General features: G+C 44.3%; 1 protein-coding gene across 4 annotated transcripts in view; it reads right to left on the bottom strand.

The window, feature by feature from the left end:
- KIF13B (kinesin family member 13B) overlaps positions 1 to 10,149 on the bottom strand; it is a 141,368-nt gene extending 131,219 nt beyond the window's left edge. For 3 of the 4 annotated variants that reach the window (XM_063330699.1, XM_063330702.1, XM_063330703.1), the window contains exon 1: positions 9,986 to 10,148. In XM_063330699.1, the coding sequence (XP_063186769.1) occupies positions 9,986 to 10,040 (55 nt within the window). In that variant the 5' untranslated portion in view covers positions 10,041 to 10,148. Of the gene's footprint in view, positions 1 to 9,985 lie in introns of all 4 variants that reach the window. The other variant, XM_063330700.1, reaches the window with a different exon arrangement.
- Between the last annotated feature and the right edge of the window lie 7,747 nt (positions 10,150 to 17,896).

The following is a 17,896-nucleotide window of genomic DNA, read 5'->3' as shown; positions in this document are numbered from 1 at the left end:
CACCCAATGACAAATGGAGTTATAAAAAAAAGCACACAGTCACTTGCAGTCAAAGCCACTGCCTACAGACATAGGGGCCTGGACATAAACAAGTCCAGTCCTATGTTCTTACACTCCAATGCTGAACCTGGAAAGTGCATCCAAATGCCGATACCGATAAACATGACACACTCATCCCAGCCAGCAAGTCTCTGCAACGCCCTCGCATGCTGCGATGACGAGGGGCTACACCGAATAACCTCCGTATGGGGTTCAACACCTCAGCTGAATCACCGAAATATGCTCCTGTCTAATCACGTTAATTATAATCCTCATCCTCCTCCATCTCTGCTCTTCCCTTCTTCGTCACCGGTACTTGCTCTTTCACCTTACATCACCTTATAAACTCAGACTGAAAATCTCCCAGGCAAAGACCGCAGATCTTAACTATTGCAGAGCACCTTGCAGACTTCTCGCTACTGCTAATAACATAATAAGAGGAAGTTTCTTTCATTGACTTTTTTTGAAAGAAACGTTATAGCCTTTTGCTACTTGAAACACAACAAAGCAAGCCAAAGCTTGAGATTACTGGTCATAGCAGGCAGGCAGAAATCCTTCCGAACAAAACTATTCCTCTGTTATTAAACTGTGCTTTTGTAGAAGGAAGAGACAGACAAGTTTCAGAAGCTAGTGTTTAATTTCTCTCCACACCCTGAAAGCCAATTTACCTATCATTAATATGCAATACATGCTTGCTTAGATGAAATTATATTCTTTATACATCCCATATCCGACAAGCCTCTTTATCTTGGTCTGGCTGGTTAGTGATTAACATTCTGTATTGCAATGACCTGCTTTTCCTCAACTACTGAAAAAGGTTTTTACATGCTACCTCCCTTATGCAAAGCATAAGGTATGCACACGCTATATATAAGTGGTGTGGTCTCTATCACATTTTTTAATCTGTCTCTTGAGAGAGAACGCTGATGGCAGGTTTTGCATCCATGACTGCCCCGTGAACTCAAGATCCTGCTAGCATTCATCACACCTCTTGTGAAATACCTGTAAGAAAGCACACAGACAGGATACAGAAGCTCCTTAAAGTCATGCCCTCACAGGAAAAGAAGAAAGATTCGAAGCCAATTTGTCATGTATGACACACCTTGTCTGATGATCATCATCACAAAGGTAACGTTAAAATCCCTCACCTAGGTGTCCTGCAGACAGGGGACAGGGCAGTTTTGGCAGATGTGGTGAGCCAACCCAAGAGCTACTGCCAAACGGGGAGGTCTGAGGCCTTCCTCCTGGTTACCTGTGCCTGTTGCTCACCTTCCACCACCAGTGTGCTCACCAGACTCCTCCACAAGTCATTTTAAGCTACTTCCATGGCAGAAAACTACCCAACACGAAACACTGATGTATTCAGATACTACAGAAAGTTCCATCAGCCCAATGAAAGCTCTGAAGAACATCAAAGGCTGTGCAAACCAGTGGGTAGACCTGTACAGGACGGAGAGAAGAGGCGGAAGAGAGAGACCTTCTCTCAGCAGGTAGCAACCTCAGCTCATGCCGTCCCATGAAATAAACCCCTAAGAAACAGTTATATTCAGCCTCTAAGCTGGGTTATGTATCCAGAGAGCCTTAAGGCTTACTTATCCCAGTTACCCTGGCAAAAGACTCACATGGCAACTCTCCCTTTAGTTGAAGAAATAGTTTAAAATTCTGTTTTAATAGCACATCACACACTTTCTACAAATGCTGGCTCCATAAAAAAAGCATGTTCTTTGACTGATTTCTTTAATGCTTTCAGTAGGTTGAGAGATTAATATTATATTAGCCACTACCACAAGTGCTATCATCATAATTTCCACCTCATTAAGTTTTTAATATTACTAAAGCAGGTTAGCCTCATAGACAAATTATCTTCCTGCTCTTTTGGATATGATCCCACATGGACTCCACCCTTACTTTTACTAGTTTCAGTGTCTCCTAGGTAAGCAGAGTACTTGCTGCCTCTGCACAACAAGGAAAATTAGGATGCATCAAGATACGATGATAAGCATGTACATCCAACCGATTAGTTCATCTTGCAGTAAGGACTCATTTATCAAGGCCTGGTATTATTATTTCTTTCAACTATACAATTGGTTTTTTCAGACAGCACAAAATTTAGGCAAAGTGAAAGGATGACAGAAGTAGCTCACTGTCAGCCTTTGGGGCTATATCACAAATCTTGTAGCACAAGACTTAAAAATCTCACCTACTATTATTGCTAACCTGCTTCTGCCTTCAGTCACTACCAAGCAAACACAATCAACTACTCATTTGCTTCATCAAATCAAGAAACTAATCAGCTAATTGCTTTTTGAAAAATTAAAACTCAAAACTCTCGTCATCTCAAGGAACATTTATTGCAGGGAATGAAAGCCTCTTTCATAGCTTCTGAGTAAGAGAGCTGTGACGTCCATAATAAAAGGGTAACACGTGTTAGTCACTTTTCCACATTTACATTTCATAGCTGTAGAAGTGTTAAGCAAAGCTGAGTACAAGAATAATTGTTAAGTCGTGTGTGTCCATGCTACTCACAGAGAGTCTCTCAGATGACTTCTTATTTCACTTGTGAAACTGGAAGGTGGGGCTTGAAGGAGGCTGTTCTCCTTCCCATTTCCCTTGATTTTCCACTCCTCACAAAAGTTTTCTAAGACAATAAAAACTGGGATTCAAGCAACACAGATCTTAGCTGCAAGAAGGACGAGGGGCGATGGCTTTAAACTAGAGCAGGGCAGGTTTAGATTAGACATTAGGAAGAAGTTCTTTACAATGAAGGTGGTGAGACACTGGAACAGGTTCTCCAGAGAGGTGGTGGAGGCCCCATCCCTGGAGACATTCAAGGCCAGGCTTGATGAGGCTCTGAGCAACCTGATCTAGTTGAAGATGTCCCTGCTTACTGCAGGGGGGTTGGACTAGATGACCTTTAAAGGTCCCTTCCAACCCAACACATTCTATGATTCTCTGAAACCACACTCGCGTGTAAATCCTAACTGACTATGCCTTTGATATAAGTCTTATGGGTGTTGTAAAAAGAATTCACACCACCCAGATAGACTTTGGGCTTTTTCACTAGCCTAAGAAATTCGGTGCATTTCAAACAGGGTGGAAAAGTCAGTAAGCAAGAGAGAGCAGGAAAAGCAAAACCGCCGCATGCAGTGGTGGATTCAGCGGCACTGGTATCCTCCCAACAACAGGTAGGAGTTCACATTCCCTCTGGAGCAGCAGTCACATGTCTGGTAATCATAAACTCAACGTGGCAGATTTTCCACAACGGCGTTAGGAAACACAAGCAAAGGTGCGACTTTAAAATGTACTGAACGAGTTTGGGGCAGAGACCAAGTGTGTTTGTGAATCCTGGAGGAAGGGGAGAGAAGTATTTTGGAAAACATCAGGCGTTTGCCACTCTGGGAAACCTCCACCTTCATTTATGGATCAGTTCGGTAACTGTCTTCATGATTAGCCACAACTAATTACACCACTGGTTGGGTAAGGATGTACCCAACTCACTCACTCTAGGAGGGGTTGGAATCAAACCCAGCTGCGTCAGGTGCCATAACAAAAACACCTGAACTACCACGTGATGATACTGGAGCTTTTTCAGCCACTACCCTAAAAAGTCATCCCACCTTTTAGGTTACTGTATTTCAGAACCAAACACAATGATCTTAAGGGACAGATTTTACAGAGCAGATCGAAATAATCTTAAAATGAAAGATGATACAGTAAATAAGTCTGTCTGCAATTTGTTAAACTAGCGGTTGGGACCGTGGCATCATAACGGCTTTTAGTACAACAGCCACGGTAACTGAAAAATCTGTTACAACTTACTTGACCTTCCATATTTTCCTCTTTATGTACTCTATTTTTTTTTTTTCACATTGTGTAAGATGAATTAAGGGAAAACATTTCTCAATTCATCAAGACCCTCTATTTCCATATATGTTTTTCCATCAGATTTCAATTTAAGCAATTAGTTTCTGATGGTTGACAGTTTTTCAGCCCTTTCAAATACCATTTGATCCTAAACCCCACTGAAACAAAGCTGTGAACCTGGTGTTACAACACAGGTCGAATAAAATTTGTGACAGATTCCTCCTGGTCCCACTACCATTTTTAGGGCAGCCGCACCTGCACTGACACCGAAGGTCCCCTTGGAGACAGGACACTAAGCTCGACAGCGTCACTGGGAACCAGCACGGCTCTTGGACAGTTTCAGAAAAGCTAACTGAAGTATAAAAAATAAAATGTGAAAGGTTTAAAGTGCATGTACTAAGCTCATAAGCCAAAATTGGCCCCAAATACAAAAGCTCAAAATAATCTCCTGTAAAGACTGAGACGATAGAAATTTTATATTTTAAATTGCCAGTAGATTTTCAGGAGATTAACATTCCCTTGAAGGTTAGAACTGGAATATTGTGACCTGAGCCTTCAATTGCATTCAGTGAGAAATTACAATTGGTTTCCTGTACCTTTCTTGGTCTAAAAAAGCAAACACCACCAAGAAACATATAAATAGTAACTTAAAAATATTGAAAAGTTTATTTATCACACAGATTAAATGAATGCAACCTAAAAAAAAAAAAAAAAGGCTGCTGTTTGTTTTTTTGTTTTAAAAAGAAGTCTGAAAGCAAGTTCAAACACAACAGGTCCTCAGGTCTCCCTGCCAGTGTTTGTTGCCTTGGAGTGACTTTTCTCTTTGCCCTTTGCTATGTAGAAGCCAACACAAATAAAGGAAAAACTAACTGACTATTTGAGAGAGTATGAAAATAACTTACATCTAAATGACAATGTTAAGAGCTAAAATGGAAAAAAAAAATAGTGTAATAGCACTTTTAGGGCATTAATTACAAGACATAGCAACTGATACATTCTGGACAAAAATACAGTAATTTGATTTGCCCTTAAGTCTGTCAACACGAAGTCTACGCAGGCATCTTTCAAGCTTCTCTGCTATATATATGAGCTGCGCAAATATAATTCATGAAATTTTCAGTTTGAAGCAATTAAATATCATTAAATATGTATGAGTGCATCTGGAAGAGCACACAATACTATCTCATCTTGATGATGAGGTGTTAAGTCAACTCAAACTCACCAGCACACTGAATGTAAGCAAGCTCTCCTCACACGTTAACACTATATTGCCCAAATGGTAAAAAAAAATTATCCTATCTTCTGCTATTTCATTTTCTGCGAGAAGAGAGCTTGACAAACAGCTTTAGCAAAGGCACTCCATGTATCTGGACATTAACCTTACTCAGGGTCAGTTCTGCCGCTGCACGCGCTGCTCAGCTCATGGAGACTATTTAAATAAATGAGCCTGGTGACCTTCTGATGCAGCAAGGGCTCTGAGGAAGTTCAACACACAACTTTGTCCTGCTGCTTCGTCTGGGACTTCAGAGTTAACAGGATTGAAACGCAATAGTGTTTGCTCTGCCACCACCCACCCAAAAGCCAAGGCAGAACTATTCACAGCATGTGTGTATCTGATCTTCTGTTGACTTCAGGAGGAGCAAGCAAACGTGAAACCAGAGCAGCAAGGTAATCTCATACTGCACTTCGGGCTAGCTCTAAAGATGTAATTAGCACAAGAATTGTTTGCCTTTGTGGCATCCTCATTGGGGTGACTGGTAGTCTCGCTGGTTCTTTGGCAGTGGGGAGTAAACTTGTAATCTCATAGGAGTTCTTAAAATACAATTGCCTCACTGAGGAACGCATGATGAAACACTAACTCTACGTGCTTTACCCATTTGTCACCGTACCTCTAGGTTAATCCTGCTCATACCACAAACACTATTTTATAGGTTATCAACAATCACAAGGAAATATTAAAAACTCTAGGCACTCTTTTCTGACAAGGATAATGGTGAAGACAAGTCTTGTGTTTTGCATATTGCCATCAGGATACAACAGGTGCCATTTCACTTAATCTAATACCATAATTAATCTTGTAAGACTGCTTGCACAAACTCCAATTTATAGATAAATTGTTTCTGCTGTAAGCTGCAGGGGAAAACAAACAACCACACAAAAACACATAATACAGGCTGTGGTCCCATACAGTTTAAATCTAACCTGGCACACCCACACCACTCCTCCCCACCTGAGCTGTGTAATGCCACCACCCACCCTGTGCCAGCACCGCTGCTTCTATCGCTCCTCAATAAATTCATTCAAAGCACTAAACGCATAATTTTTTGCAGTTAGTTTCCTGCCTTTCTTGTTCAAATAGAAAGTATTAACCCAAGTGAGATGTAACAACACAAGAACACTAGTTTTGACTGGCTTAAGGTGTCATCAGCCATACTCTTGAGCATAAGTTTTTTAATAATGATAAAATATGTTATATTTTAATTAACACTACGCTGAACTGATTCAAAGGCACAGAGAAACACAAGGACTTAAACGTACTTATGGGATGCTTGTACACCAACATTAGCTCAACCCAAAACATTCAGTAAGACAAAACTTAATTAAAAAGCCTCCAGCTGTCTTTTGCCTTGCTTCGTGGTATGGCTCGAGCTTTACGCAGCATTTACCTGAAATACAATGAGTATCTGCTAAGTGAAGTCAAATACTGGCAGTATTTGTAAGAGGAAATCCACTGCAAGTCCAAAACACAACAGCAAAAGAACTTACTGATTGATATCAAAAACCCATCTGAAAAAGCAGTGCACTGGGAAATACGTCGTGAATGACAAAACCAAGGAAACAGAAGACTAAGAGCCTTACCTAACAAAACAGTGCTCAATTATTTAATTCATGATAGCATGCTAATCGAGACCCTGGTTTGCAAAGTAGAAAGCATGCAAAAAAAAGAAGTCACTATTGCTACCTAGCAGAGCCTACAACTGCAGATGTGACGCTGCAAGTGGTCTGACATTGTAGTAGTTTTACAAAAGCATGGCTTCCGTAGGCAGTGTGTAGGACTGGGGTCTAATTTGAAGCAAGATGCAAAAAAAAGAAAAAAAAAAAAAGTAACCTAGATGCAATAAACCAAGAAACCCAAATACAGTTATGAATGCTTCCCCTCGCGGCTAAAAATTAGTACTATAAACTTAGTTTACAGATTACCACTTCGCATGAGAATGAAGCGGGACCCTCAGTACTACCACCGTGAAATGCGAGTACTATGAATAACCACCTATTTGATATAGAAACCCCTTCAACACGCAGGCAAGGAACCTATTACGCTTTTATGAGCTGTATAAATTAGTAATAGTTAAACATACCGCTTTTATTAACCTAATAAACCCTCGCCTTAAGAAATTCATAATTCAAACACTAAAGACAACCACCACCACCACAAGTAAACGCTGAGAATATTTCAAAGCTTAAATTTCAACAGTTGTAACCACCTGATAGGTTTGCAGTTTTAAGCCCTTCGGTGCAGAGGGAAGGAAAGAACATTACTCGTGATCCTGAAGAAAACAAATACTTGCTTCAGGTCCAAAGCCCCAGAACTCCATACAAACACTACTTAGAACAAAGTGCATATTAGAGAGCTTCCAAGAAAGCCGCCTCTTGCCTCAAAGCCTATTAAAAAAGCAAAGCCACAGACGTCTTACAAGAGGATGACTCTTCAGAAAAATCAGTTACACAAATTCTTAAATTTAACATTAAGTAAGTCAGAAAAATACTAGGCTTCATAACGCTGTTTGTTTCTATAAACTCTGGGAGCATCAGAAATACTACATGGAGGTATCAGTTGTTTAGAACTGACCAAAACATCTGGAGTGTGACAAATAATCTGCTCAAAAAAAGAAAAAAGCAAATCAATTCCAGGACATTTTGTCTCAAGGAGAGAAAGACATTGATCTTTTAGGCTAGACTTACATGGATTTAGGTATTGCTCAGAAAATAAAAGGATGCTTAATAGCTGCAAAGCAGTTCTTACAGAGAGGTGTGTCCCCATTGCCAAGCTACGTGCCAAGAGCGTGGGGTTCATGTCTCTCTGATGGACAGCAAAGGCTGATATTCAAACATCCCTCACTGCTGGGGGAGTCTCCTAACAGCCAGGCTACAGCCGTCCCCTCTAATCCATAACATTTTTAAGTTTATACAGAATAAAATATCTCTGATAACAAGATACGTTCTCCCAGATTCATGCAACTCAGTGTTAGGATATTCCCCAGCAAGGCAGAAACTTCAAACAGATGTACTCCTCTATATCTATTATCTTCTATCGTTTTTCCCCTTTACTTCCAGCACTTCTTCCCCATGTATATTTTCTGCAGAACTCAGTCTCTAGCTGGAAACAGCTTGAAGATCATTACATGTGCACAAACTGGGGCTGAACATATGCAGAATATATGCCAGGAGGGAGACGTGCATTGTTCATCCTCAGAGATTCAGAACTTGACTGAACAAGGCCCTGTGCAACCTTATCTAATGGGACCTGCTCTGAGTAGCGTGTTGGACTAGAAACCTCCAGATGTCCCTTCCAACCTGAATGATTGTACAATCCCGGGGGTAAAGAGCACTACACAGTCAGAAGACGTCTGGGTCACAGCCAAGGAAATGACCTATGACAGGAAAGGGACATGAGCAAGAGGAAAGCCCACGTCTATCGCTGAAACAAGGCACCACCTTTCAGCTCCATTCCATCCCAGCTCCCACCGACTCCTCCGCACTGTCACTAAATCTCCTCCTGGCAATTCTGCACAAGGATGGGTCCCTCCCTTGGTTTTGAGAGCTGATGCCTGAAATTTAACATGCAGATCTTGGTCAAAACATCCTCGATTGCCCTAACCCACCAGGCTGTAGGGACATCAACTCCATCTCCTCTATTTTGGATGTGGGACTCGAGCTCTCATGAACTTGGTTTGACATTACCCTGCTTTTATTTTAAAAGGTATGGAAATACTTTATTCAATGCTTTACCTTTTTTTTTTTCCTATTTATTGAAAGGAATTAAAGAGTTATTTTGTTTCAGATCACGTAGGAGATAAAAGGCCTTCCCGCTCCTCCCTTTTTGCTTCAGTTATTAAACTGACTTCACTTGATTCCCTTTCCCCAAAAGGAATTATTGGCATACTTCTATGAGAATGTGGGGAAAAAAAAGCCACCCTACATGTTTCTTGGATTTTTGCCTTCTTCACCTTCCCATTCCTTGGCTGAAGTTACCTATTCATACTTGCTTCCTCACCATCAAGAGCAATTTTTTCTAATTAAGACAAGTAATAAACATTTAAACAGATGCCCAGACCACGGTCTGATTAACATAACCCTTAGGCAAGTTTCGCTGAGGGGGAAAAAAAAATACCCAACCCAACAAAAAGAAAACCCAACCCAACCACAAAAAAACCCTCTCTTGTCAATTCACACTTCCTCTTCCATGTTTTCTTGTTTGTTTTTGTTTCTTTTTGCCCTTACAGTGCCTCTGTCATCTGGTTAACACCGTCCCGCTCAACCATCTAGGGGTATGAAGAGGGGTTACAGAGCTGAAATAGGAAAGGAAAAATTACAGAAAGAGAGGCATTTTCCCCCCAAGCCCCAGAAAGCAGGAAGAAGGAAGAGCTTTCCCAGGAGGGAAAAGGGCACAGCCCGGCTGTAAAGCAGGTGCAGGAGGTGTGGAAAGGGGGGTACCCCGGGGTGGGGTGGGGGCAAAAAAAACAAAAAAGGGCAAAAAAAGCGCCACGAAACAGGGCGAATTTAGGAAAAGGACGTCAGGAGAGGGAAGTGAAGACAGCTGCTTCGTGAGAGCTGCTCGGCTTCGCCCCCAAACCTACACAGGCGTGCATAATAAATACATAAATAAATACATAAAAACACACATGCACACCCCTACGGACACATACACCTATAAACACGCCCCCGCGCCGGGACACACGCCTATAGACCCACACCTGCCCCTACAGACACCGTGGGGGACCGGCACCCCCGGCCCGCCGCCCCGCCCGGGCCCGCTCCCCTCACACACAGCCCGGGGGCGGCTGAGGGAGGAGGGTCTCACCTCGCCGGTTCATGGGGCGGACGCGCACCGCCACCTTCACTTTGGAGTCCCCCATCGCGCCGCTCCCGACCTCCCCGGCTCCCTCGATCCCTCCTCGGCTTCCGTCTACGGAGGGACACCCGGCGGGGCGGGGAGGAGAGACCGGGGGCGGTGGGAGGGAGGCACCGTGTCTGACCAACGCCCGGCCGGACTACAGCTCCCGGCGTGCAGCGCGGCGGCCCGCCGGCAGCGGAAGGGGGCAGCGTGGCGCGGTGCACGCTGGGAGATGTAGTCCCGGGCTGTCGCGGCCCTGAGGGGAAGCATTGCATTCTGGGATGTGTAGTCCTCGAGCATGGAGGGCGTTCGTGAGGGGGTGCGGGCCAAATGGGGTCTGTGGGTTGTGTTGAACAACAGGGCGCTGGTGGGGAGGGGGATTTGGGTCACCCCAGGCGCTGCCATTCATCCCCTGGGTGGCTGCAGGTGAACCCTGGGGTGTGTGCCCCTTCCCTGGAGACATCCCAGGCCAGGTGGGACGGGGCTCTGAGCAACCTGCTCTAGTTGAAGATGTCCCTGCTCATGGCAGGGGGTTGGACTAGCTGGCCTTTGAAGGTCCCTTCCCACCCAAACCATTCTATGATTCTATGACCCCATCGCATCTTGTACCCCCCCCTTGTGTCAGGCCCTTTTTGGGGTGAATACTGCAATATTTTGTGCAGAGCAGGCAGCAGCATTGACAATGAGACTAAAAACCTCACTTCACTGCAAGACTGGAGGGCCACGAAGATGCTGAGAGGGCTGGAGCCCCTCTGCTGGGAGAACAGGCTGAGAGAGCTGGAGGGGTTCAGCCTGGAGAAGAGAAGGCTCCGGGGAGAACTTATAATGGTCTTCCAGTCCCTAAAGGGGCTCCCGGAAAGATGGAGACAGACATTTTAGCAGGGCCTGTTGTGATAGGACAAGAGGTGATGACTTTAAACTAAAAGAGGGAAGATTTAGACTAGATAGAAGGAAGAAATGTTTTACGCTGAGTGTGGTGGAACCCTGGCCCAGGTTGCCCAGGGACGTGGTGGATGCCCCATCCCTGGAAACATCCCAGGCCAGGTTGGATGGGGCTCTGAGCAACCTGATCTAGTTGAAGATGTCCCTGCTCATGACGGGGGGGGTGGGACTAGATGGTCTTTAAAGGTCTTGTCCAACCCAAACCATTCTGTGATTCCAAGATTCTATAACCTCCTCGCATCTCAGCCCGCCCCTGTGCGTCAGGACCTTTTTTGGGGGGAACGCTGCAATATTTCATGCTGAGCAGACAGCAGCTTTGCCACTGAGACCGAAAACCTCACCTCACCGCAAGATTTACTCTGGGAGTAAAACCAAGACAATATTACTTTGCTGGTCTGTGGGGTTTCCGTCCGTTAGAAACCGCGTCACGTTGAGTATCATGAACCGTAACCCAATGTATAGACCATGGTTTTAGGTGATGACTGGGTCTGGCTTCACAGAGCAACCTCTGATACTCTGTCAACACACTGTTATTAACGGGCCTGCTGCGATTCGCTTAGCGAAGGCAGCTCGGTAAAAGACCTCAACAGTAATAATCAGAGACGGTTTGATTACATTACAATTTATCCCCGTTAGACAGGTTGGCTGCTCAACCGCAGCTACTGACTGCAAAGACCGAGAATGAAACCATAATGCAAAGATGCAAAAAAAAAATAATATCTCATTTAAATGGTCACGGTTGAAAACCCTTGTAGAGGCTATTTTAGTTCAAAACAAGTATTCTCTCTGTTATTTTGAAAGGCCAGATTTCAGCAAGGACAGGGAAAAAACCAAATTCAGAATCGTAATCCTTTGGCCCTTCAACATCGAATGGGGTTTTATGACAGAAATAAATAAATAAATAACAGTGGTTTTGAGATAAGATTTCAGAAGGTAGCACTTTTTGCCCAGAAGAATTGCATTCAGTATCTATCATTTCACGCCTGACTGACCTGAAGAATATCTTGGCAAGGCAGAGAGAAAACGAATATTAAGTTGGCATTTAAGTGACACTAGGATTAATGTCCATGTTCTTAAGAGGAGTGCCAGGGCATCCTGAATTAGGAAGTTGTCTTGAAGTTGGAAAAAAAATTAAATAACGGCATGTCAGACCAAGCAGGGTAGCAAAAGCTTGAAACAAAAATAGAGCTTTTGTCCGTAGTAGCAGAAAGCATCGGCTCCTCGGCATGCTGTGCTCGTGGCTCAGCCCCGCAGCCCCGTGCAGCGGCGGGTTTCTTGTTGGGAGAGGGGACGTCCCGCGTTCAGCCTGCACAGTTGGTTCTTGCACTTGTGAACTTGAGGATCCAATTACAGGATGAAACCAGGCTTTGAACTTCTTGTGGTATTTTCCAGCTGGGGCCTCGGCAAAACCGCACCAACGTTTTCTGAAACCGAGTACTTCGCGATGGAGATAAATATAATACCCGTTTACAGCTGGGCACGATGAGCAGCAAGTGGAGGGTGGGTGGTTTTTTTACATCAGGTTGAGTCACCTGGAATCGGATTTAAATAAATGGGATGAAACCCGCCAGATGTGCATACTGCTGGGGATAGCTCCGTCTTCCTTCCTCCTCCATCTTCTCCTCTGGTGTTAGTTATCATTGCTCTCTCTTATACGTAAAATTAAACAGTAAATCTTTTGGGGAAAGGATTGCGTATCACCATTTTATTTGTTGGAAAGAGGCGCCAGTGTGTTTTCAGCGCCGTGTGCACGGACAACAACAAATCCCAGCATACAATTCTTGCAAGCTTTGCTCCAGTTTTCTACTCAGAATGAAGAGTTTATTTTAAAATCTGAAAAATCCCCCCTTTTAGCCTTCCTTCGCTTCTAATTGCCAAAGAGAAGCTAGATTCACGTATAAGCGTTGCTACTTTCTGCAGACTTCTTCAAAGATGGAGACATCCTTAGAGCCCAAAGAACCATCCTCAGCTTCAATGCCAGGTTGGGGAAGGCGCGCGGGAGCGATAACTTCTCGTGCCGCCCTGCCTCTGGACGCTGCATTTACGCGAGCCCCTGCCTCCTGCAATGAATTACAGTAGTGCAACTTCTCCTGCACTGGCACAAGCTGCCTCCGTGTAATTACCCCACTGTGAATTCCTCGACAAGGCCTTTCCCTGGCTCAGTGTTTCACAAACTGTGGGAAGCATCTCCCTGGAGGGGCACAGCTTGGAGGGAGGATATTGTTTCCATTCACAGCACTGGAACATGCTAATTATGCTGGGAGGAAAAAGGGGGGGGGATGGCAGCTTTCACTTGGGAGGGACAGGCTGGGCAAATAGTTTGTGAAACGCCAACTTAACCCCATCTTGTAGGGAATTGTCTCAAGCTCTTTTCCCCCTTCCTAGTTACTGTAATGAGGGCCTGACTTCCCAGATTAGCTCTGGCTATTTAAATGCTAATTTAATTAACAAAACATCCTTGGGGGAGAGGCATTACTTGTCCCTCCCATTCATTTATCGAATTTCTGAATGCAACACTATTTTCATCAGGTTGAGGAGCCACAGTGATTGCTATACCCACCTGGTCGTAGCAGGGATTAAAGCAGTGAGGCGGGGGAGAGAAAGTCAGGTCCTTCGTCTCATTTTTTTATAAGCAACTAAATACAATTGATGAGAAGTAACCAAATCAAAAGGATTTCATACGTCCCACATAACTGCGATGCCTGGGCTGCGTGTATCACCAGGCTGCAACGGAAGAAGTTGGCTTTTGTTTTTATCTAGACGAAGGTATGAGTGGTTCAGATCTCAGATCATCTAGGTATAATTGTATCTCAGGGCAAGGCAGAAAACACGACAGGCTCTTGGATGTCTTCTTCCAAACCACAACAAGTAGCAAATCAAGTGTATTTTTAATTCATTTTTTTCATTTGTTAGGCTGCGTATCAAAAGAGACACATCAATTATGAATTTACCGTAGACCTAGTTTCTGCCCATGAATGATTCAAGTGTTGGAAAACTAAAACAGAGGATCTTATGAGGGTTCAGTTAGTTGTATGCAAACTCCTAAGTGTCACTGGGGGCCACTTTTGCAAGAAGCTGAGCACCAACTGGGACAGTCCCAGTCAGAGACTGGGAGGCATTCAGGGCATCCAGCAGCTCTTTAACATCTTCAGTGATCAGGTTCCCAGCACAAAAGGATTTGACAAAACATTTAAAAAATAAGACCTGTTGCTGGTTGTACATTTTTCATAGATTTTTGTTTTGTGCAGTCCCTGGGGTAACTGGGACTTATTTATTCTGATATACTGATTTTGTCTTCAGGTTTATCTTACTTTTCAGTCTGGAGGTACGAATATATAAATGCGGTAGAAATTTGTAGGCACTTAGAGGCAAAAACAGAAGACAAGTTTGTTATAAATGTCTTTCAACCGTAAACAAGAAAGATAGCACAAAGGGAAATCGGCCGAGAAATCTGGATGAAGCAGAAAAACAATTTCTCCAAATCAGTTGTGTCAAAGTTCTGCTTGTTATAAAATTTATTTATTTATCTATCTGTTTGTTTGTTTGTTTATTTATTAAAGGAATTGCTGAAATTTCTCTTGCAACACTGTACAACTGGGCAGGTTCAGGAGACTCACCTTAATTTTAGCAAGGCTCTTTCTGTGCTTTATTGGTTTAACAGGAACTTTCTAAAATCGAAGGATTGATCATTTCTAGGGTCATTCATAACTAGGAATTTTACTGATCCTGGGATGAACTTTTAAAGGTATTTGAGTGCGGGCTCCTGCCCTCGCTGTGAACAGCATCCCCGAGCAAATAAATGAACTCTTGAAATCTTCATGCAGTACTGGGTTATAACAGAGTAAAGCCTGAAACAAACTTTTTGTAGGCAGCCCCCACTTTTTTAAAGTTATTCCGAAGTTCAAAGTGCCAGTCATAAATTTCATGGCATTATAGGACATAATACTCTTTCCTATATTACCCAGAGGGAATCCCAAATTCATAGCCAGGCTCTGATCGCTCCACAAACCCCATAAACCTGTTAATGGCAACGAGATTTCCTGTAGCTACGCTTCGGCTGAGGTCCTTCTCCCGTACAGTGGGATTTCAAATACAAATTCATACCTCCAGCAGCAATGCAGGGAAGGGTAATATTAGCAATTTATGTGCTGGTAGGATGAGGTTCCCGATGAGAATTTTCTCATCTTATTGACTAAAAATTTTTATTATTCTTGTCAGCCGTTCAGTTTGCTGATACAGCGTGTTTCAAAGCAACCGGTTTCACCTGCCGTGTTGCATTGTGTTTGGGCAGTTCTTTCCTCAGATAAAGATTTGACATTGGATTTCATTTGTTTGAAAATAAAATTGATTTTCTGTCTTTGGAGAAAATGGAGGCTCTCTAGAGAACTTGAAAAATGAGAAATTAGCAGGAGGAGAGTGTGTTTAGCAGTTGCAAGACAAGCTTGTAGTCCTAGAAAAATGAAAAAAAATCCAGCACTATGGCAATCACTGGTGCTGTGAAGAACGCACAGTTAGAGAGTTGTGTAATGTTCGCCGCATTTATCTCCTAGTACTTCTGAGATACACGATCGGTGAGAGCTGAACTGCCTTGACTTCAAAGACTGGAATACGTTATAGCTCCATCTGCTCAATCACGTTGTTCTTGCCCCACTTCTGCAGAGGAGATGCCTGCAAAAGCCACATTTTTTTTTGCTTTTCCACCCATCCACACCTTCTCTCTTCTACACCTTCCAGAAGCTCCAGAAGCTGTACAGCTTCAAGGCATGTCCTTGTGATCCAGACACTGCCAGACACTAGCTGAGCTCCTAATCCAAACCCAGATCTAAATTTTCCAGCTGCGTTTACACTAATAATAATAAAAAAACTGTAATGTGTTTTGCCTGTGCTTATCAAATAGCACTGCAGGCTAAAATACCAGCTCCAGATAGCCCCAGATTTAATGAGTTGGTGATTTGTTGTTGAAATCAGGGAAATTGTGATAAATGGAGATGCTGCTGTCACTGCTGGGAGCTGCAGAATTTATTGACGAAATAAGATTTTAACAGAACCCCAGAATTCCTTTCTGACTCTATAGCCAAGAGTGACACCCGGTGGCTAAGGAGCAAAATAAAATCAAGTCTAATTGCAGTGTTCCCCTTTCCTGTCCTTATTCACTGATTTTCTCCTGCTGCTTTTAAAGAAGGAGCTGGGGACAAGGGAATACTTGCTCCTTGCAGCACGGAGCACCCGTCGCCTGGCAGCGCCGATTCCCCTGGACCAGCTCCGTTGGGGTGAAGCAGGGAGAGCGACGGGACGCTGGCAACCCTCCCATGGCGCCTAAAACAGGCACAGAGGTGGTCCTGGCACCCTGAATTCGGGCAGAGGTTTTCCACTGATCCACAACCCTTATGGGACCCTTCCCAGGGCTTCTCTAGGCTCAGGGCCTGCGCTCGTTAGGACATAAGGTGGGATATTTTTTAACAGTTTTAGCTAAAATGGCACAAAACTCATTAGCACAGGTTGTCAGAGAGAGGTAAATACTGTGGGGCTCCTTTTTGCTCTGTGCCTACTAGGTGTTGCGTATCATACACTAAAGGATACGTGGCAAAAAGAATGAAACACCATTTTTGACTATTACTGTGGATGAAATCCTAATAATACCTTAAGCCAAGCGATTGTTGATCAGTATTACGAATGGTTAGCTATCTCAAGGAGAGAGTTAAAATACAAGGTAGTAATCTTTGGTGAAGGGCTAAAAAATGTACTTTATTTGGACTTTAATTTGGACTGACTAAAAGTGAGAATGGAAATGCCCAGGTAATTACATCACTCACTGAGCTGTGGCTTTAACAAAATGTCAGGTGTTGGCAGTGTGCTGCTAAAAGCTGGTGTCAGGGGCCTCTGCTGGAAACGTGCCCATCGAACAAACAGACCAGTTTGGCTCCTAAATCAAAAGTCCCTGTGGTGTTTCCGTATGGGTGAGCCTTGATAATAGGTGTTCCCTAAGGTACCTGTCCGCATCTCACTGTGTTGTATAGAGGCAGCTCAGGCTGGGGTCCGGGTCTAAGCATTTTGGTTCAACTTACTGGGAAAATGAAGCCCGGTTCTGATACTTGGACCTCGCTGCTGACTCCACTTCCAGACCTCCGCTTCACTGGTGTGGCTGATACCTGGCTTTAGGAACTCGCTGGTGCTGTTTGTAATTGAAAATGTGGAGCAGGGGAGGATTGTTGGAGAGACAGGTCAATGTCCTCTGGTCCCCCACTCATGGATGGCTGCAAAGCTAAGAAAAACCGCAAAAATATTTTCTCTTAACATTTGGGGATGTCTCTCCTGACTGGGAATAACTGGGATGGGAAGGAGCATCGTTTTTGTGCCAATAAGTTTTTAGAGTTTTCAAAAAGGCAAGGAACCACGCTATTACAAGCAAAAAGCATGACGGAGAAGTTGTCACACAGCATAAGGCCATCTCAACCGCAGAACCAAGGAGCAGTGTGTAGCTGCCACAAGGACCAAGCCACCTCTTCCACCACCCCTTGGCTCAAAGGCAACTCTGCAGAGACATCCCTCTTACACAGAGCTGCATTGTACAGCATACGGCAATCCCGAGCACAGATGCAGGCTGGGGGGAGAATGGATGGAGGGCAGCCCTGAGGAGAAGGACCTGGGGGTGTTGGTGGATGAGAAGCTCAACACAAACTGGTAACAAGCGCTGGCAGCCCAGAACCCCCCCCGCAGCCTGGGCTGCATCCCCAGCAGCGTGGGCAGCAGGGCGAGGGGGGGATTCTGCCCCTCTGCTGCGCTCGGGGGAGACCCCCCTGCAGTGCTGCCTCCAGAGCTGGGGCCTCGGCACAGGAGAGACACGGAGCTGTTGGAGCGGGGCCAGAGGAGGCCCCGGAGATGCTGGGAGGGCTGGAGCCCCTCTGCTGGGAGGACAGGCTGAGAGAGCTGGGGGGG

Source organism: Chroicocephalus ridibundus, chromosome 3 (genome assembly GCF_963924245.1).
Source record: "Chroicocephalus ridibundus chromosome 3, bChrRid1.1, whole genome shotgun sequence".
NCBI classification, from domain to species: domain Eukaryota; kingdom Metazoa; phylum Chordata; class Aves; order Charadriiformes; family Laridae; genus Chroicocephalus; species Chroicocephalus ridibundus.
The sequence above is the reverse complement of the archived record's forward strand: the minus strand, read 5'-3'. Positions and strand labels throughout refer to the sequence as shown.